Source organism: Saccopteryx leptura, chromosome 2 (assembly GCF_036850995.1).
Source record: "Saccopteryx leptura isolate mSacLep1 chromosome 2, mSacLep1_pri_phased_curated, whole genome shotgun sequence".
Classification (NCBI taxonomy): Eukaryota; Metazoa; Chordata; class Mammalia; order Chiroptera; family Emballonuridae; genus Saccopteryx; species Saccopteryx leptura.
Window position 1 is genome coordinate 235,586,203 of NC_089504.1, and position 22,383 is coordinate 235,608,585.

The window sequence follows — 22,383 nt, forward strand, 5'->3', positions numbered from 1 at the left end:
AAGATGGAGACAGACAAAGAGTAGATTGAGGTTGATGGGGACGGGGGACAGGGGAGTGGGGAATTGCGGGGACAGGCGTGGGGAATGGGGGGACGGGGGTGGGAAATGGTGGGGACAAGGGGGCGGGGAATGGCGGGGACAGGGGGGCAGGGAATGGCGGGGACAGGAGAGCGGGGAATGGGGAGACAGGAGGGCAGGGATGGCGGGGACAGGGGGGTGGGGAATGGGGGGATGGGGGTGGGAAATGGTGGGGACAGGGGAGTGGGGAATGGGGGGATGGGGTGGGAAATGGTGGGGACAGGGGGGTGGGGAATGGCGGGGACAGGGGAGCGGGGAATGGCGGGGGCAGGTGGGTGGGGAATGGGGGGACAGGTGGGTGGGGAATGGTGGGGACAGGAGGGCGGGGAATGGCGGGGACAGGGGAGCGGGGAATGGCGGGGACAGGGGGGCGGGGAATGGCGGGGACAGGGGGGTGGGGAATGGGGAGACAGGGGGGTGGGGAATGGCGGGGACAGGGGGGCGGGGAATGGCGGGGACAGGGGGGCGGGGATGGCGGGGACAGGAGGGCGGGGATGGCGGGGACAGGGGGGTGGGGAATGGGGAGATGGGGGTGGGAAATGGTGGGGACAGGGGGGTGGGGAATGGGGGGATGGGGTGGGGAATGGCAGGGACAGGGGGGCGGGGAATGGCGGGGACAGGAGGGCGGGGAATGGCGGGGACAGGGGTGGGGAATGGGGGGACGGGGGTGGGGAATGGGGGGACGGGGGTGGGAAATGGTGGGGACAGGGGGGTGGGGAATGGGGGGACAGGGGGTGGGGAATGGGGGGACGGGGTGGGGAATGGGGGGACAGGGGGGTGGGGAATGGGGGGACGGGGGTGGGGAATGGGGGGACAGGGGGGTGGGGAATGGGGGGACGGGGGTGGGGAATGGGGGGACAGGGGGGTGGGGAATGGGGGGATGGGGTGGGAAATGGTGGGGGCAGGGGGGTGGGGAATGGGGGGACGGGGTGGGGAATGGGGGGACGGGGGTGGGAAATGGTGGGGACAGGGGGGCGGGGAATGGCGGGGACAGGGGTGGGGAATGGGGGGACAGGGGGGTGGGGAATGGGGGGACGGGGATGGGAAATAGTGGGGACAGGGGGGTGGGGAATGGGGGGATGGGGGTGGGGAATGTGGGGACAGGGGGTGGGGAATGGGGGGACGGGGGTGGGGAATGGCGGGAACAGGGGGTGTGTGGAATGGTGGCTAGTGGAGGCAGGGTTTCTTTCTGGGGTGATGGAAAGTTTCTGGAATTAGACAGAGATAATAGTTGTGCAACTTTGTAAAAGTTATTAAATTGCACACTTAAAAAGAGTGAATTCTATAGTATTTAAATTATATTTCTATAAGCTTTGGAGAGGAGGAGAAGAAACAGGGAGAGAGGAAGGAGAAGGGGCAGAGGGAAAGGTGGGATACGAGTGAAGATAAAAGGGGGAGGATGGCCAGGGCCGTGCAGGCTGCAGAAAAATGCCCCCACCTCAGCCCAGCAGCCCTGATGTCTGGCTTTTAAAATGAAAACTGACAAGAAACCTGATGGTTAACAGAGTTGAGTGGTATGTGTGCCTAAATCAGTGGCATGCATTAAAAAAAATAGCTAAAGGGTCATGAAAATCTTGGCTTTTTCAGGTTTAGAGTGAAGATCCTAGTGCAGGAGTTAAAAACAAGTAATAAAATGTAATGTTGAAAACTAGATCACATCCATCCTGCCCCCTGGTGGTCACTTTTGAACACTGCACAAGAAAACTGGTACTGTCTTCAATTTGGAAGGATGAGGCTGGGAGGATGGGGTGGGGGGAGAGAAGGACTGTAGCTAGACCACCCCCTGGAGGATGCTTGGGTCATTTCTGATGTCATCGGAATATTGAGGCTTCCAGGAGTACTGCCTGTGGCACTGCCCACTGTATGAGCCTAGGCCAGTCCTTCACTTCCCCAAGCCTCAGTTTCACCATAAGTTGTAGCAAGGATTCATGTGTGACATAAGACTGCCAATACCCTGTGTGTCAGTTGAAGGCAGCTGGGTGTGGTCAAGTTTAAATATATATACATATATATTTTTTTCTCCAACATATAAAACTGGTAAGATTTCACATTAACATCAAGATAATCAATTTTGCTTGAAACACTGGATGGTCCAACCACTCTGGGCAGGGACACGATGGAATGCACCGTGCTCCCTCCTTCCTCTCTGTTTGGCACAAAACCCCCAACCCTGCCTGGCCCAGCTTCTGCATTGTAGCTCCCGACACAGAATCTCAAGGGAAATCACCTGCAAATCTGGATTCAGAAGCCCTGAGGTGACCCAGGTGCATCTGTCCACGGCCGGGCATCTGGGAATCACCAGATCAGGAATGTCTCAGTCGGATGGAGTATGACTTGGTCCTTGGAACTCTGGCCCCCAACCCAGACTGATCTGCCCTCCCCATCGACTAATTTCTCCATTTTCCTCCAAAACATCCTCACTTCAGTAAAGAGGGGCCACCCTGAGAACATGAGGGTCCCCTCCTAGGAGCTGTGCAAGGACAACAGATCACTATTGCAACATAGCTATCAAGCTTGCCGCCCAGCTCAGGCTGAGCCTTCTGCCCCGGGGGGCCCTTCCTGCCTCCCTCTAACTCTCCTCCTCAACCTTTAAGACCCAGCTCCGATTGTCCCTCAGACCTTTCTGGCTGACCCACAACCAAGTCAGGGGAGACGAATCACTCTAGTGGCTGCTGACTCAGCCATTCACTCTCACTCACTCACTCACTCACTCATTCATTCAACAAACACTGACTGAGCATCAACTCTGTACTGACAACACAGAAGCTATAAAGGCAGTCAAGCAGACTGCTTGTGATAATGGTGTGCTGGGAGAGAAGAGTGGGGTCAGGGCTCCTTCTTTAGAGATGGCACCAGGAAGAACCCCCTGAGGGGTGTCATCTGAGCTGAGAGATGATTTGAAAAGAGGGAAGTGGAGAGGGAGGGAAGTGAGGAGAGAATCTGGAGGAGCACAAGCAGCATGTGCCAAGGCCCTGGGGTAAAAACGCACCTGACATGTTAGGCGAATATTTTGAAGGTCAGTGTGGCTTGAGTGGAGTAAGCATCAGACGTACGCTAGGAGAGGAGGTCCCTGGGTGGCCAGGGGTCAGTCCAGACACAGCCTTTTAGGTCCTTGTGTAGACACTGGATTGGATCCCGAGTTCAAACTGAATGTTATTCTCCAGGAACAGATGTGAGTCTGACTTCTCTCTAGTGCACAGTAGATGCTCAGCAAAGGTTTCTGTAATGAATGATAAAGCCTGCCTAGAACCTTCACTATTAACTCCTGCTCGGCAATTTACAGCTTCCCAGTGTCCTTCTCACCCAGTCACAGCAGCCTGTGAAGGGCACAGAGCAGGCTTCTCTAACCCATTCCGCAGACGAGGAAAGTGAGGCTCAGGGATGTGTCCAAAGCCACAGAACAGAGAGTGAAAGGGATTAGAATCTGGGTCCACTGAGCTTATCCCTGGTTCTTGGGTGTGTGCGAGTGTGCACATGTACAAAATGTACTGTACGGACCGACTGCAGTAACCTTGCCAGGGTGTGGGGGCCCTCTGGTGTGTTTCAATCAGTTGTGACAAGTGAAGCAAGTAACTGTGACTACTAGCAGTTAAAAGTGTGCCTATATGTTAATGATTTAGTGATTGAGTTTGTACAAAACAGAGAGACAGTCAAGGTTATCCCAGTTCTAGAATCATTCTCACACAACAGCATTTCCACATACTTTCCCAAGGAGGAAAAACAGAGAACTACATCACTGTCACCCCTCCGAGCCTCGGCTTCCTCACCTGTGAAACGGCAGCAATGTGTGGTGGGACTGCATGGGTTAACATGTGGAAAATGTTACTTTGTTCCAGAATCTCCTCCCAGTTGCCAGGGGACCACAGCGTCCACAATCCCACAGAGGTCCACTAGGGGGCGCGCGTGCCCGCCCCCTCCCTGTACCGATGCTTTGCAAGGGGAGCCTGTGTTCCCCCGTCATTCTCGGGGGACATCCGCAGCCTTGGTTCCCAGGGAGCTGGGACCCAGGATTTCCAGCGGCACAAATGAAACAAAATCTAGGGGTCAGGATGCCATCCTTCTCTCAAATCCTTCTCAAGGTATGAGTCCATGGGCCAGAATACAATCCCGGTGTTCCTGTTTCTTAGCTGTGCATCCTTAGGTCAGTCACTTCCCCTCTCTGAGCCTCGGGTAGTGAGGTCACTTAGGAGAGCCCTTGTGCATTACTGGTGAGAACAGAAAATGGTGAAGCCACTGTGGAAAAAGTTTGACAGTTCCTCAAAAAGTTAAACATAGAATACCATATGTTTTAGAACAATCCCACTCCCTGGTCTATACTCAAGATAACTGACAGCAGAGATTCAAACAGGTACTTGTATACCACTGTTCCTACTAGCATGACGCACAACTCCAGTGTCCACCAACAGAGGAACGGAGAAAAGTGTGGTCTCTACGTGCAATGGAGCACTGTCCAGCCTTAAAAAAGAATTAAGCACAGACACCAGCGACAAGGTGGATGAACTTGAAGATATAATGTTAAATTAAGTAAGCCAGACACAAAAGGACGAATAACGTACAATTCCACTTAAAGTATCCAGAATAGGCAAATTCATAAAGACAGAAAATAGAAGTTACCAGGGGCTTGTGAAAAGGGGAACAGGGAGTTGGTGTTTAATAGTAAGTAGTTTCTGTTTGGGATGATGAGAAAGTTCTGGAAACAGAGAGTGGTTGGGGCTGCAAGACATGAATGTACATGATGAATATTTTTTAAAACATAATGAAGAGTCTTCTTAAAATGGTAAATTTTATGTTATGTATATATAACTTCAATGATTTTTTAAATGATACTGCCCAATTACCGCAACAGCCTCCCAACTGGTCTGTGCTTCCAGCTTCTTCTCTTCAACCCCTCTCTACAATGACCACTAGAGGGTGCCGCGAGCCACACCTGATGGAGCCGCACCTCGGGTCATAACTTTTCCTGGCTCCTAGGCACCTCTGGCAGGCTAACACTAAAGCCTCTTATTATGACCACAACGGTCCTTCTCATGCTTCTCTACCTTCTCCTGCCTGATCCCCATCACTCCCCAGGCCACCCCCTTGCAGCTCCTGGAAAATCCACGTCCTGCCCTTTGTGCTTTACCCAAAACCAGCTTCTTTCCAGTGGCCAGCAATGCATGGTGTAATCTGATCCCTGCCAACTCTCTCATTCCTCATTCTCTCCGCTCCAGCCCCAGTGACATCATCATCATCATTATAATCATTATTACTCATACTACTAAATACAGCAAGCCCTAGGACATTTGCACTTGTTCCCTCTGCCTGATGCTCTCCCTCTGATTCTTCTACATGGCTAGACCCTCCTCCTCCAGTTTCCAGCTCAAATGTCACCTCCTCAGAGGAGCCCTCCCTGACCCCTAATATGAAATAGCCCCCTACCCTCTTCCTCAGTCGCTCAGTTCCCAACACCCTATTTGCTTTCTTCATAACCCTTGCTGAAAGTCCCTCGCTTTTGAGCCTGGCTCCTTGTTTAATGTCTGTCTCCCCACCCCAGAGTAGGAGCTCCAGGAGGGGAGGAATTGTACATACACTGCTGCCCTTACAGGGTCGAGAAGAGCATATGACACATAGTAGGTGCTTAGTAAATATCTGCTTAATAAATGCATGGGTAAATAAGTGAACGAATGACTACTGTTTATCATCCCAGATTATATAATGACTTGTTTATCATCTATGAATGTGAGCAATTTGAGGACAGAAATGAAGTTATTCATCTTTACAGCCTTAAGAGTTTTATATGTATTGATAACTGGGTAGAAGATGGATGGATGGATGGATGGATGGATGGATGGATGGATGGATGGATGGATGGATAGCTGGGTAACTGGACGAATACAAAATTCCCTCAATACAAAAATCACAGGCACAACTGGCCATTTGCATTTTAAGACCTAGAAAGCAAAAGCTTTCTAGTCGACTATTTTTTATTTTCTTACTGGGGTGATGGTTAATTGGATTCATATAAGTTTCAAGTATATCTTTATATGACACATGATCTGTATACTGTATTGTGTGCCCACCGCCCTGGTCCAGCTGGTTTTAACCCAGAAAAGGAGCTTTAATCAGCTGAGATGTAAGTTACTCAGTCTCCTTCAGCCCTTTCCACCCAGCAGGGAGAGACAAGAAGCAATTAACAAACAGAAACAGCCACTCCTAGGAGGATTCCTAAACTTCCTAAGAGCCCAGCACCCTGTCCAGTTTCTCACCACTCCGTTCCACACTCATGCCCCTAAAACCAAGGGCCGTCCTAACTCGCCCAGGTAGAGAGGGTGGCCCTGGCCCCTGGGCCAGCTTCCACCCAGCCTGTCTCTTCCCCGTCAGCTTTCCCTCCCTTCTCTGAGCCTTGCTCCCCAGCAGACTGGGGCCTTGGAGGGTAAAAACTGTCTTCTCATGCTAGCAGCCCAGTGCCCAGCACACATCTCCTGCCACAGCGGTCAGACACCGGGCAGATGGTCTCTCTTGTCCCAGATCTCAGTGGAGGGGCCGAGGTGTCCTTGCCAGGAACCCAACAATTCCCATTTTCTTTCTGACTGTGTAATAAACAATCCTGCTTGGGAAACAACCAATGGCCATTTCCAACTCGGCCAACTTCCATCACAGAGCAGGGAAGATTTGAACATGGACTTCCCCGGACTCTCCTCCTGCAAGGAGTGGCCGTTTGACACAGGTCTAGCCCGTGAAGTGTAAGGGAAAGCCTCCGGGGAATGTCTGCACTTTCTCGATCAAAAGGGCAGGCTCAACTGACATGGCCCATCTGGATTCCCACTTCTTCCTGCCTGAAAGTAGACCGAAGCCCTGGAAACGTGGCAGCCACCTTGGCACCATGAGGTGCAAAGCCCGAGAAAGGGCCCAAAGGCCTCTCAGAGATGCTGAGCTGAGCCAGCAACCTGCCACCTCCGGACGACTCGCCAAGTGAGGCAAAGGGACCCTTTGGATTAAGCCAGCAAGCGGCATTCCTGACATACATTCAATTCAACATAGCTTGAACACGGGTCTAACATCACATGTGGGAACGCCACACGGCACAGGGGAAGTGAAGTCCACATCCTAGACAAATCAGAGACCATAAAATCTTCATCCACAACTTGTCTTTTAAGTACAATCTTTGATGACTTCTTTGAGTCCATACGCAATCTTTCATTTTGGTTTCTTTCCGTCCCATTTGAACGCCGAGGCAACCATCTGGATTTCAAAGAGAATTCTCTAACCAGGACCAACAATGTGTCCACTGGGGGCGATCTCAAGAGTCCCCTCTTGCCTGACCTGTGGTGGCGCAGTGGATCAAACGTCGACCTGGAACGCTGAGGTCACCAGTTCAAAACCCTGGGCTTGCCTGGTCAAGGCACATATGGGAGTTGATGCTTCCAGCTCCTCCCCCATCCCCTCTTCTCTCTCTCTCTCTTTCTCTCTCTCTTCTCTAAAATGAATAAATAAAAATAAAAAATTTTAAAAAAGAGTCCCCTCTTGTCTCAGGTTGATTGCATTCACAAGAATTACTAGTCTGATCATTAGACTCCAAATGCTTTCAAACTTTCAAAGGCTGCCCTGGCAGATCCTTGCCCAAAGTTGGCACCATGACAAAAGACAGAGCTGCTGGGAGGCGGTGCCACCCCTAGAAACAAGGACCGCGGCTTCATCAACAAGAGATGTGGGAAGTCTGAGCTTGGCATTAAAATACACACCAGGAAGGATGCCTCGAAGTACAGTGTGAAAGAGACTCCGGGCTATCTCCTGGACTCTGGAGCACATTCCTCGTATAAGCAGCGCAGCTCCATGCTCCGGAACCTTTCTTTGCCCAGGGTGTTCCTTTCACCAGGAAGACCATTTCTTCCCAGACCGTACCCATCTGGCAAACATCTGTTCATCCTTCAAAGCCTACCAGTGTCCCTCCTCTGTGAGACGCCTCCACCCAGAAACACCCTCCCCTCCTCTGGGGAGGCTTCGAACCTCGAATGAATTAAACGAAGGCAGGCAGGTAGTAAGCACATGGCATGGCATGCGGTAAGGGCTCGGTGAACAGCAGTCGTCAGAACCCACTACAATTATTTATCTGCCATCTCATTTATCTGCGTCTTGTTCATAGCTTAGCCCAGTGGCCCTGCAGAGAACTATCTGTCAGAAGAAAGATTGAAACCCCAAACACTCCACCTCAGCCAAAGAGGTCTGTTCACTGTCCCCCAATCATACCTCTCATCACTCCCGCCCACACCTTTCCTATGCAGCCCCCTTCCTGAGTGCCCCTCCCCCTTCGGCCTCACTAGCCCCGCCCAGGCCGTCCCCAGGCCGCCCTGGACTGTGAGCCCCGGGGACAGAGGGGAGGCCCTCCAGACCCTCACTCAGGGCCTGGCACACAGTAGGCCCAGGCCGCCCTGGACTGTGAGCCCCGGGGACAGAGGGGAGGCCCTCCAGACCCTCACTCAGGGCCTGGCACACAGTAGGCCCAGGCCGCCCTGGACTGTGAGCCCCGGGGACAGAGGGGAGGCTCTCCAGACCCTCACGCAGGGCCTGGCACACAGTAGGCCCAGGCCGCCCTGGACTGTGAGCCCCGGGGACAGAGGGGAGGCCCTCCAGACCCTCACGCAGGGCCTGGCACACAGTAGGCCCCGGGGAATAAGCTCATTAATAAACGAGCCAGCAAATGCCAACTGAGGGGTTCGGGAATCTAGGAGAATATTCTTGAGGCTCCCAGAAACCCAACTGCCCACCCCTCCTCGGAACCCCCACAGCTGGTAAATCTGTGCCTTCACAGCCACCAGAAGGGCCCCTGGGGCAAACTGTGACCTAACCGAGTCACCGTGTTTTATGGTCCCTCTGTGTAAGTGCAGACCAAAGGCTCACTTTATGGGGGAAAGGGTGCGCCCACCCATGGATGGCGGTAGGGAGGAGGCTCAGCATGGGGCTCAAATTGGCCACGTGAAACCAAGGACCTAACACGGGAGGGGGGATATCAGGGGTAAAGGGAGGTGAAAGTCTAGTCCCAGCTCTGCCCCCTGATACTATAGGACCCGGGACAAGAGGCCCCACTCTTACAGAGCCTCAGTTTCCTCAACTCGACAAAACTTCTAAAACTGGGGATGATTTCCTGTCCCATCAGTAGCTTTTCAACAGAACACACACAAAAAAACACTGACAGCAAGTAATAATTATCAATACAATAGCAGGTGATAATTACCAGGCAAGGGGCTGTTCAGCTCCATCCTCCCACCTACAAAGTAGAGAAGTGAGAAGTGGGAGGAGGTGCAGCACGTGGTTAGGAGTACAGCCTCTACCCTGGGAAAGGTACTTCATGGCTCGGAGCCTCAGCTTTCCCATCTGTAAACTGGGAATAATACTAATACTAATACCTACACCACACATAAACAGTGTAAGTATTAGGCATTATGGTTACTATGACTCCCCTTTGTGCAGAGAAGGAAAAGAGAGGCCCTGAGTGGTAAACTCGCTCCTTCGCCTCTACAAAGTGACCAGGACAGACCACAGTACCTCTCACTCAGGGTCTGATGGGTCTGCGGGTCAGCTGGGTGGGTGTGGCTATGCGAACAAGCCCTGGTGGGTCCCAGGCAGCCCGCAGAGGGCAGCCATGGCAGAACAGCTGGCGGCCAACCCCGGGCTGGATAAATAGCACATTGTCAGCCACGGGGCCCAGGGTGTCTTGTTGCTCGTGGGCTAATGCCACCAAGAGCTGCAGACTCGTTGGTACCGGGCCAGAAGCACAGCCTCCAAGGCAGAGAGGATCCAAGTCCAAGGCTGGAAGTGCAACAGGCCCAGTTTCCATTCCAGCTCCCCACCCGCTAACTGGGTGGCCTGGGGCAAGCTGCTTAACCTCTCTAAAGCCTCAGTTCCCTCCTCTGCAAAATTGGATTTCTGTTCCCTAACATGGGGGCGGACTGGGGACTGACAAGGTCTGAGACACGGGCTCCAAAAGTGGGGATGAACCTGACCCCGAGTCGGGAACCCTCACACGGAACAGTTCAGCAAACAGCATGGGAGAACGAGCAGACCTGGATCGGCGAACCCCTCAAACGCCTCACAAAGGACGAAATGCAGGTCCCACCAACGCCCAGAGGAGTGGGGGCAACCAGCAGGGCCAAGGGCTCAGGCCCAGTCCCCACCTGGAGGATCACCCTGCACACGTCAGGCCCAGACTCAGGGCCTTAGTCTCCCCATTTATAGTGAGAGAGTTGAGCTAGGTGAGAAAAAGGGAGACGAGAGGAGAGGAGGAGGAAGCAGAGTAAGGGAAAGGGAAGTAGAAGAGAAGGAGAGAATAAGGAAAAAAGGAAGGAGATTGAGAGAAAGAAAGAAAAATGACCACTGACCACTCTGAGTGCTGAGTAATCTCATGCACTGCTCATAAAGATACTCTTGAAACCAGATAGGACCCTCCTCATTTTAGACGAGAAGAACCAAGATTCAAGGAGGCCCATCTAGTCACTTGCCCAAGGTCACAGGGTGGCAGAAACGAACTGTAAATCTACTGCCCTCAGCCTCCAGAGCCCAATGCTAAGGTCCAGGAGTCAGGCTTTGAAGCTAATAGGAAGTCAGCCAAACGTCACCACCTCCTGGTGGCCACTCCCCAGAACTGCAGGCGTGAGTCCTGAAAGCAGGGAAATGAGGCCTTCCACCCCAGCCCGGTGTGGTTCAGGCCCCACCGGTCCACCTCTGGAGGAGAGGAGAGGAAAGCAAGCAGGCAGCAATGGGGCAGGGGCCTCGGCCGGCCGCCTGAAGGAGGAGCCAAGGCAAGCCGCACGAGGACTCCGAGGACAAAGGCTCCTCAATGACAGCGAGTGGGAGAGGAGGAGCCGGGCGAGCAGGGAGCAGAGACTATAAAAGGACCTGTTTTAAATGCTTTCCTCTCTGTCACCTTTGTCTTCACACACACACACACAAAAGTTCAAGTACAATCAGATAAGCTGAGTCAGTGCCACCTGAGCATGAATGGAGGAAAGGGTAAGAAAGCAATCAGGGGAAGGGAGTGTTTAATGGAAAAAAAAAAAGAGACAAGTTTCAAATGTGTGCACGTCTGTGGTTGAGAGCTGAACGCTTAGGGAAACTTCCAGGGGCTGCTCAGCAGACGTCTCCCAGAGTCGGAGTACCTCTGGCTCCGACTCCATAGCCCCAGTCAGGCTGGTGTTTTGTTTTGTTTTTGTTTTTGTTTTTTAGATTTTATTCATCTTTAGAGAGAGAGAGAGAGAGAGAGAGAGAGAGAAAGAGAGAGAAGGGGGAAGGAGCAAGAAGCATCAACTGCCATATGTGCCTTGACCAGGCAATCTTGAGGTTTTAAACCGGCGACCTCAGCATTCCAGGTTGACACTTGATGAAGTGTCACCACAGGACAGGACAGGCTGTTTTTTTGTTTTTGTTTTTTAATTTACTGATTTGAGAGAGAGAGAGAGAGAGAGAGAGAGAGAGAGAGAGAAGGAGAGAGACATCAATTTGTTGTTTCATATATTTATGCAATGATTGGTTGATTCTTGTGTGTGCCCTGATCGGGAATCGAACCTGTGACCTTGGCGCATGGGGATGACGCTCTAACCAACTAAGCCACCCAGCCAGGGCAGTCAGGCTTCTTAACTCTGTTGTGGCCATAATCCCCTTCCACCCCATCATACAGAGGAGGAAACCAGGGTCCAGAAAAGTGAAGTTTCTGGCCCAAGGACATGAAGCTGGAAGGAATGCACTCAGGACTGATGGGCCGGAGGGTCCCGTCTCAGAGACAGGAGACGAGGCGCAGGTATCAGCAGGAACTGTGCAAGTGAAAAGGACCTGTGAGCAGAGCTAGTGTCGCCTGTTAGAGAAACGCCTATCTCGGCGCCCCCCCCCCCCCCCCCCCGCGGCCCAAGGCCCCGAAGGGACATCCTGAGCAAGTGTGGAACTCAGCTAATCTTCAAGGCTCACGGAACCAAAGGCCAAGAAGAGAAAAGGCAGCAAAGAAAATCACTGACAATCGCAAGCAGGGGACATGGGGCTCTGGAGGAGGGCGCTTCCCTGGGGTCCTGCTGCACCCCTTACCCCTTCCTTTCACAGTGAGGAAACAGGCTGACCGAGGGGGCGTGCTGGCCGAGGAGACTCAACAACAACAGCAGCAGCAGCAATAACAATAACAGTAACAAAACACTTATTAAACTGCTGGCTGTGAACTCAGGACTAGGCTAAACACTCCCCACATTATCCAGCCTATCTGACCCCCCCCCCACATCAGCCCTGTGAAGTAGAGACTATCCCCATTTTACAAATGAGGAAACTGAGGCCAGAGGCCCATCTGCACACAGAGCCAGGATTTGAACTCAGGTGATCTGGCTCGGGAACAAGCCTGGCGCGGCCTCCCACGGTGACCACAACTACCAGTGACTGTCCTACGTGCTGGGCCCTACACACAACCTTACCCCGTCCTTCCAACGGCGCAAAAGATTAAAGAATCGTGATCCCATTTTCCAGGCTGATAAATTAAGTAAATTACTCAAACAGGCTAAGAGGAGATAGATGGTGGTGGGATTCGAACTCAGGACCTTGGGACCCTGGCACATGTTCTCTTCAGGCTCCATGCCAGGTGGCTGGGGTTACCGCTCTGCCTTGGGCCGGAAACCTGAGAGGAAGGAAGGCTTTCTCTGCAGAGCCAGCGAACGCCCTCCGCACCAAACCGCCGCCAAGCCCGTCGGGCCACAGCAGCTGCCCAGGGAGGCGCCTGCCATCCTCGGCCCCTCAGGCCCCCGGGCCAGCCTTGACTGTCCACAGGGACACACTCCCCGCGGTGCGCGGCGACCACCGCCCCTGCGATTCCACTCCGGCCACGCCGGCATCACTCACCACAAAGGCCCCGCTGCTCCTCTTGTCCTTGCAGCAGCTGTGGCTCCTCCGGGGGCCCAGGGCCACAGGGGACCCCGGCTGGAGTGGCGGCTCACTGTCCTGGAGGGCGTCCCCCCTCCCCAGGTCTCGCGATGACACCTGAGACACAGAACACAAGGACAGGACTTTACTGGCGCTCTGCCATACACAGGAAGAGTATGTCACATCATAAAGAGTCCATTCTGTACCTAAAAGGACCAAAGTAGACAATTAAGGCTCCAGAACTGTCCCGGTGAACTCCCATCCCACAGCCTCAGTGATGACCCTGCAGGGTCAGCAAGCTCTGGGTTCCGCGCGGCCTCAGCCAATTAATAACTATGTGAACTCAGGTGAGGGCCTGAACCGCTCTGATCCTTGACCACGTGGGAAAAGACCGGTAACAACAGCACTCAGCTTCTAGGTTCAGGGGAGAACCCAGCCCCAGCAGGGAACAGCACACAGACAGCGGATGACACAGTGCAGCCACCAGAGGGCGGACGTGCACGGGTCCTGAGCACCTGGATCGCCTCGCACTAGTCTCCCCCACAGGCCTGTCAAGTGAGGAGCCCCCCATCAGTGTTATCCAGTCTTAGTACTGCCACCGATAACTTCTGGCAACCTCATTTTAGACACCTTCCCATGCATCCAAACACATATGCCCACGTGCACAGATGTAGAAATGGCACATAAATAGCACCGCACAGTACACCCTCGTCTGATTCCTGTCACTTTTTTCCCCCACTCAGTTATATATAGGAGATGCATTCATAGGCCAATAAATACAAGACTCCAGAATTCAGATTTCACATGTCTCACGCTCCCCACACGGAGGGAAGGCACCAGGGAAGAGGAAGGCCGGATTCCCCCTCCCTCGTCTCAGTCTCTTTCTCTGACGCCTATGAGGCCCTCTGACTGCTACAACACCCCCCTGGGGAGCAATCGTGTCCCCCACCAAGGTTTTCACTAAATCTCATGAGGCACAGACAATTCCAGATTCTGCCTCTCTTCGTTGGGACTCCAGATGTGCAGACCCTACTGCTCATTGAGCATCTCCACTCACTGCCCACGGTCATCTCAGACTCCACGTGTCCAAAAACAGGCCTCTCAATTCCTCTCTGCCAAAATTGTCCCTCTCCCCCCCTTGCCCATCACCCAGCCGGGCAGGCCAAAACCCGCAGGTGGCCTTCTGTCTGTCTCCGTCTGTCCACCCTATCGGCTAAGACTCTGCCTTCAAAACAGGCTCCAATCTCACATCGTGCACCAAAATCAACTCAAAATAGACCAAAGACCTAAATATCAGAGCTAAAACTAGGAAGCTCTTTGGAAGAAAATATAGGCATAAACCTTCCTGACTTGGGATTAGGCAAAGGTTTCTCAGATACGACACCAAAAACACAAGTCACAAAATAGAAGCAAATTGAACTTCCTTAAAATGAAAGACTTTTATGCCTCAAAGGGTGCCAATGAAAAGAGCCCCAGCCAGGTGCTTAGTGGGATTAGAGCATCATCCTGATACGCCAAGGTTGCAGGCTGATTCCTGGTCAGGGCACACACAGGAGTCAACCAATGAATGTATAAATAAATGGAACAACAAAGTGTATCTCTCTTTCTCTCTCTCTCTCCCCCTTCCTTTCTCCCTCTTAAAAAAAAAAATGAAGACTAGTATTTATAGAATGCTAGTTTAAAAAAAATAGAAACAAGAAAGAATGAGAATGAGCCTTCTCCCTGTGGGCTCAATCTGTAAATTTACCAAGATGCATTTACAAAAAGAAAGGCAAGTGGCAGATCTGTGGGTTCAGCAGAAATGCTCAACCCAAGAATCCCCTGGGGAGCTTTTAAAACTGACAAAGGCGGACCCCACCCCAGAGATCCCGATTGATCGGACTGGCCTGGGGTGAGGCCCCGCATGGCTTTCTTTTAGGGTTCCCGGGTCACTTCCACAGGCGACCGGAGTTGTAACCGCTGGTACAGAATGCTCTTTCTATGAAAAAAGGAGGCAAAACCAAGCATATGCATTCATCGTGGCTTGTATTTTCAGAAACGCTAAAGGAATTTGGACAAAAAAAAAAAAAAAAAAAAAAAAAGAGAATATAAATGATTACTGGATGGGGAGGGACGGGAAGATGAAGAACGAGAGGTAGGGGGAATTTTTACTCCCTGCCTTTCAATATTTTTAGAGCCACGGGAAAGTATTCTCTCTTTCAAAACAACGATAAGTGATTTAATTACATGAAACACATAACCGGGCCCGGGACAAAGTTTCGATAAATGTTTGTTAAGCGAAAACAAAAACAAAACAACTACAATAATAAACAGAAAACAGAGAGAAAGGGAAGGCGGGAATGAGGGAGGGATCACTTTAATGTCAATCACGCCCCACGCAGGGGACATGAGCAGAACTGGCTGTGAATCAAGACATCCTCACCCAAGGAAGCGGAGATGTGCAATGAAATGCTCACTGACATCCTGCCTCTAACCTAAAACTCAAACCAACAAAAGCCCAAATAAAAAATGCTGGGGCCCAACCACACAATAAAGTACTGTTAAGTAAAAAAAAAAAAAGCAAGATTTCCTGAAGAAGGCTGCCCCGTTTCATGAAACAGTATGACTTCACTGCCCCTGTCTGAGTCTGGGTGTCCGGGCGACCAGGCCAGGGTTCTGGGCCTCAGAGAGGCCCGCATCTGATGCTGCTGACCGTCTGTGGTGGGCGCCCTACACACTGGAGGCTGCTGGGCAGCGTCCCTGCTCTCCAGACACTACGGCCAGGGGCAAACTCTTCCCCACTTGTCACAATAAAAAACATCTCAAACTTTGCCAAACAGGCCCTGCGGGCAAACTGTACAAGACTGAAAACCAGTAATGGGCTTGGAGGGGTGTGCCCCAGTTCATGCACCGGACTCCTCCTGTTAGGGGAGATTTTCTTTCTAAACCATATGTTTCCATAACATTTTAGCCCTGGCTGGACAGCTCGGTCTAGTGGTCGGCAAACTCATTAGTCAACAGAGCCAAATAGCAACAGTACGACGATTGAAATTTCTTTTGAGAGCCAAATTTTTTAAACTTAAACTATATAGGTAGGTACATTGTTATTAACTTAATTAGCGACCTCCTAAGCTGGCCAAAGAGCTGCATGTGGCTCATGAGCCACGGTTTGCCGACTACTGGTAGAGTATCATCCAGATATGCCAAGGTTGCAGGTTCGATCCCTAATCAGGGCACTTACAGGAACAGAACTATGTTCTTGTCTTTTTTTCTCTCTCTCTCTCAAATCAATAAATAAATTTTTTAAAATAATTATACCATTTAAAAATAAATTTTACACAAGCGTTCACTACCTTTTTTGCAATAAGGAATGTATAATTATAGGTATAATACACGCTTACATACATATATACACATATATACCTATACATATATGACTGGTAAGCAACTGTGTAGTGCAGGTGAGTCCCAAAGGATATCAAACACTGCAGCTGCCTCTTGGGGAGGGAAATGGAAAGGATTCCGGGGGACACTTTTTTATGCACTCTTGTAAGGTTTGAATTCTCAACACCCAACATTGTGCACTTTGATATTGCTCTTACAGATGAAGAACGAAACCTCTCTGGGCAGGAGAGACAGAAACGGGGAGCCGTCCCACGGCCGCCCGAGCTTAGTGAGGGAACGGATCCCCTGACAACAGCGCTCTGGGCGCACACCCCAGGCGGGCGTCCAAGGCCAGGCTGGGCCCCTCCACCACACCAGCCAGGGCTCCCCCGCGGCCAGCAGGCCCCCGAGGAGGCGCTGGCAAGCAGCTCAAGTGTCACATTTCCATGGTCCCTTCCCTCTCCCAGCGTTCCCACAATGACAGCCTGGAGGTGGGGACAGGTGACTCCCTTCTCAAGAAGCTCACGGACAGAAGCCAGGGGAAGGCCCAGAGCTCGTGCCCACTGGGTGCCCAGCACATGCTAGGTGTGTTATCTCCATTCAGCCTAGGAGCGTTGCTTTGAGGCAGGGATCTCTGTTAACTCCGGTGGGGAAACTGAGGCTCAGGGAGGCCAAGTCACTGCTTTATACAAGGCTAGTGAGTGGCAGAGTACATACGCATACACATGTCTGAATGTAGTAACTGGAAAGGATGTGAGTTCAAAGCCAGACTCCACCACCTACCCACCACAACCTTGAGTGAACCTTCATTTCATGATCTCTACTGATACAATTCTATTACTTCATTTCCACAACATCCCTTTCTAGGCTGGACCCCTACTCTTTCTTTACAGATGAGGAGACTGAGGCTCAGGCCCTGAGGGAAAGGGTTTACCTTTAGACACTTGGTCTGTAAGTAGCAGAGAAGGGATTCAGGCCCTGGTCTGCTGATCCCACATCACATGGGCAGGTGGGTGGGTGGGTTGTGGGGCACTACATCAGTTCCCACACTGCCCAGAGCATGCCATGTGTTTTCCCACCTGCCAATCTTTGCACACACTGTGCTCCTGCCAAGAACACCCCCACCTCCCTTAACCAGCCTATCCACATCCCTATCTAGCCCGCGGGGGTGGGCTCAAGCCAGCACCTCCTCTGGGACGCCTTTCTGGGCCTCTTCTCCAGTGCCTTACTCTGCACCATATAATTTCCTGGCTGTGGATCACTGGGTCCCTTCCACACACCCGGATCAAAAGCTTCTAGAGGACAGGCTTCGTGCCTTAGATTTCTTCATCATCTTCAGGGTTCCTCCCTCCTTTACCACCAAACGGCCTACTTGAAAGCTTGTATATTGGGCCAGGCCTGCGTTCAAATACTAGCTTTGCCATGTGGTGCTGTGTGACCTGGGACAAGTTACTTAACCTCTCTGAATCTCAGTTAATTTTTTTCCCTCATCTATACAAGACGACCATACTCACAGCAGATGTGTGGGTGCCCTGCCCAACACTCAAGTATACCCCAATGGCCATGGTGTAGGGCAGGGGTCCCCAAACTACGGCCCGCGGGCCACATGCGGCCCCCTGAGGCCATTTATCCGGCCCCCACCGCACTTCCGGAAGGGGCACCTCTTTCATTGGTGGTCAGTGAGAGGAGCATAGTTCCCACTGAAATACTGGTCAGTTTGTTGATTTAAATTTACTTGTTCTTTATTTTAAATGTTATATTTGTTCCCATTTTGTTTTTTTATTTTAAAATAAGATATGTGCAGTGTGCATAGGGATTTGTTCATAGTTTTTTTTATAGTCCGGCCCTCCAATGGTCTGAGGGACAGTGAACTGGCCCCCTGTGTAAAAAGTTTGGGGACCCCTGGTGTAGGGGTTTTTCCTTCCACCACGGAGCACGGCACCAGGCAAGATGGAAGAGTCTGAAGGTTAACAGCCCCCAGAAACAGCCTCAGGCAAAGACAGAAGCGAACTGGAAAATCAACACTCCAGGCTCCTTGCCCCCTGGACAGGATAGCTCAGAAGTGACCTATGCTCCTCCCCCGAGGTCTCCAGTGAGAATGAGTGTCAGCTTCCCAGAGCGGTACCTTTACCATCTGCATTCCCTTCCCCGCTTCACTATTCCACCAGCCCCTCCAGGAATCACCTCCTGAACCAGCTACTCCCAAAGGTCTCCTTCAGTGGAAACCCAAACCACAGAAGAGGGGCTGTCATGAGGCTCACGTGAGATGCCTCCTTCACGTGTTCAACAACTATGTCTTGAATGTTCACAAAATGTCAAGCAGGATGCTGAATACTGGGACATAACGATGACCTTGATACAACACACTGGAACACAGCAGGTGCTCAATAAACGATATCTATTATCACCATTATTCTAGGCCAGAAGTTTTTGGGTTTTTGTTTTTTTGTTTTTTGGACTGAACAGCATTTTTAAATAAGTGGTCCTCATTTCACAATGGGGAAATTACATATAAAAACCTGTTGTTTTATGTTTTGAGTTCTCTTGATAAATCGTATCTGCCATCTCAGGACCATCATTCTCACTTGTCAAGAACCAACAGGAACTGAGTGGCAATGACCCCTTCAGAGTAGGCACAAACTCGTCATTTGCCACAATCCCCACCACTCCCTATAGTCTCACACCTAGCCTGACTCTACCCATTTATATACTCATGTGGCCCACATAAGTCCTGAGTTTGATATGTCTGGCCTACATGTTTAACCAACGTTTGACAACATGGAATCAGCCTTCATACTCACCTTTTGACTGTCTTGAGTCCCCGAGTCCCGCCGACAGGGCCCAATTTTGGTTTCCTTGGCCTCCGAACTCTCCCCAGAAAGGCTGGGCCTCCCTTTGAGCTGCTCTCGCCTCCTCTCTCGAGCTTCCTGCATGATGGACAGGCCCTCCCGGATTTTGGCAGGTGGGCCCTTCTCCGAATAGGCTCTTTTAACATCCAGTGGTGACCTTCCATAGTATTGCGGGTGGTCACCCCACTGGGACACATGGCCCTCATCTCCCCTTCCAACGGATCTCCTCGGGGTTCCTCTCTTCTGGTCACTTGGGGAGGATTTGGGCAACACACTGGCCCCGCTGCCCAGACCCTCCGAGATGGCTGGGTAATTCTGACACTTTGCACTGTGATGTTTACTAGCAAAAGCCTTCACTTCCTCACCAGCAATTCCTGAGTTCTTCCCGGAGCCCCCAGGGCCCGAAGAGGCCTCCGGGTGTTTTTCAGCAGGAGCTGAGTGCGGCAGAGCCCAGAGAGGAGAGCTCAGCTTGGTGTTCAGAGCGGCCCCCAGGGTCTTGTCTGGCTGTTTGCTAGAACCAGGACTAGAACTGCGGTTCATTTCAGCAGAACTGGCCTGTTTGCAGGGACCCTCGGCCCCAGGCCCTCCCCTCAGGCTCCTCCTCCTGTGCTCCAGCCCGCCCGGCTGCCCTGGCCTGTCCTGCGGCCAGCCGCTGGGCTCGGCGGGCGGGCCCTCCACCTGCTCCTGGGCCTCCTGCTTCTTGTACTCGGCCATCAGGGCGTCAATGTCAAGAACGCTGGATCTGTAGCCATCTTTGACTTTACCTGGGGACGTCTCACCGACCACCTCACTCTTCCTTCTGACCAGGAGGTCGCCGGCTTTCGGGCGACTTCTGAAAGCCGGGGTCATTTGGGGGGCACTACTGGGGGACGTCTTGTTCCCCCTGTCCCTCCAATCATTCTGAGAACCAGTGCTGTCTCTTGGTCGCCAAGGACTACCTCCGGTGTCGACATCGGTGACTCGTTCAGTAGAAAGATCCAGAATCCTGTCCCCAAGAGGTGACGATCCTTCTGTTGGCTTCAATGGTTTTGAGAAGCTTGCACTGTCACGCCCTCTACCCTGAACTCGGTTTTTACTGCCCACGGTCTCCAGTGGCTCTTCAGGGTTGAAAGAAACCAAGGTAGAAGTTAAAGGATGAGATGGAGGCGAAGCTATTTTTCTAGAATGTTCTGTCAAGTTTTGGGGCCCTGACTTAACAACACTCTTTGCTTTTTGAGTATCAGGTATCTGATATGTCACAGCATAAAATGTTGCCTTGGGTTCCACAGACGACCCCTGCTTCACTGCTGGAAGACCCGGGTCCCGTGGAACACCTGGGCCCCCCTCCTGGGCCTCCACCCTATTATGGGATGGTTGAGGTTTCCTTAAGGCACCTGCGGTGGGGCTCAGATCATCTACCCGTCTCTGCTCCACCTTTGAAGAGTGTTTAGGGGCCAGGAAGCTGAACTCATCAAACTTCACATCGTGGGGCAAAGTCCGCCGCCTCCATCTCTCGAATCTCTGGTCGGTGGGGCTTACCCTCCGCACGACCAGAACCTGGGCCGGCCTCGGTTCACCCTCGCCGGCAGCCACAGTGAAGGGCCCCTTCTGGACGAGCCCATCAGGACGTGGCTGTGCTCGGAAGTCGGAGGGCTCGTCCTTAGGCCTGGACGGAGGGTCCAGAGGGCAGCCCCGGAGAGAACCCTTGTCTCCTGCTGAAACACAGCCTCCTGGCTTGCTTCCGGCACCTTCAGGCCCCAGGTGCTGGGCCTCCCTGAGCGTGACATGGACAGACCTCACACCGGCGGCCTCAATGCCACAGGGCCTGGCCGAGCGCTCACTGGTGACCTCAGGACTCACTTCTGAGCCTTGCTCATCACTGACCACCACAGTGGCTTTGTGCCAGTTTCCGGTCACCCCACCTTTCCACTTGGGAGACAGGCAATTGCCCCCAAATGTGTCCTTTGGCTCTCGGGAGTCAGGGTTGGGTCCACTCACCTCCTGCGTTCCTCGAGCTTCCCAAATCAAACTGGCCCTTTGGACGGACCCCACCTGACTGTCCAGCTTGCACTCGGGGTCAGCAGGGGTGACCTCAGGGGACAACTGCCTCCCCTTCAGTGAGAGCCGGGACCTGCCACTTCGGAGCGTGACAGCTTTTTCCTCGGGCGCTGTGGGGACAGCCTCACTGTGCACCCGCTCCCCCACTGCGTGCAGGATGTCATACTTGGGTTCGACCTTCTGTGACCTGGGAGAGTTTTCCGAGCTCTTAAGGAAGGGGTTATTACTGCGTTTTTCACCCAGAGAGTACTTTTCTGGGAGAGGAGTGTGATAATGTTTGGAGTCACCATTCAGGAGGGGAGTCCGTCCCGGTTTCTCTGTGTCGGGGTTTTCAAGCCACCTGGAGTTCTCTTTCTTGAGAATCATCTTTTCTGGAGGGTCCTTCTCGAGCCACGAGACTCTCTCGGGCCTGGCTCGGGGCTCGGAGCCATGGGTCACAGCCCCGGGGGGTGTGGCTGAGGGACAGCGTCCTGACTGGTCAGCCACAGTGTGTCTCTCCACGTGGTGCTCGAACACGGTGGCCCTCACAGTCTGGAAGCTTCCATCGTCTTCTGGAGTGCTGCTGGAAGAGCTCGGGGCCCCCACCACGCTCACACTGACACTGCTGTTGGGGGCTTGGGTAGAGCTGTCCTTCCGCTGTGCCGGCCGCGACTTCTCCCGGAGTGCCCCAGCCTTCCAGGGGCTTCTAGGAGCAGATGTTCCATCCACGCCAGGCCCCTCCTTTTGCTGAAAAAAATAAAAAAGAAGAAATAATCCGACTTCAGTTAAAGAATTTAAAGTGAAAAGGAAGAGGCGAGGACATGGCAATGGCTGCTTTTAAAATCACAACAGTGAGATGGCATGACAGTTTAAAGACGGAACCCATCCCATGCGGGTGAAGACGTGGGGAAACGGGCTGTCTCGGGTATTGCTGGAGAGAATGTAAGGGGCTACGACTTTTGGACAATTTGGTATATCTTGTCATGATTTTTAAATCCTCATTTCCTTTAACCTGACCAATTTCCTCCCAGGATTCCTTCTTCGCTCATGAGCACAAATCCACGTGAGCAAGAAAGCTCAGACGGCACTGCTTGTGAAAGTGAAGGACAAACTATATAAGTACCCGTCTGAAGGGCAGTGGCTAGGTAAAATCTGATAGATCCAAACAACAGAATACCACACAGGCACCTGGATCCACAGGTGGGGGGTGACC

General features: G+C 52.4%; 1 protein-coding gene across 14 annotated transcripts in view; it reads right to left on the reverse strand.

Annotated features, from left to right (window-relative positions):
* KIAA1671 (KIAA1671 ortholog) overlaps nucleotides 1–22,383 on the reverse strand; it is a 177,627-nt gene that overhangs the window by 98,046 nt on the left and 57,198 nt on the right. For all 14 annotated transcript variants that reach the window (XM_066370614.1, XM_066370616.1, XM_066370621.1 and 11 more), the window contains 2 exons: nucleotides 19,107–21,917; nucleotides 12,922–13,059 (listed from right to left, as the gene is read on the reverse strand). In XM_066370614.1, coding sequence (XP_066226711.1) covers nucleotides 12,922–13,059; nucleotides 19,107–21,917 — 2,949 coding nt within the window. The remainder of the gene's footprint in view (nucleotides 1–12,921; nucleotides 13,060–19,106; nucleotides 21,918–22,383) is intronic.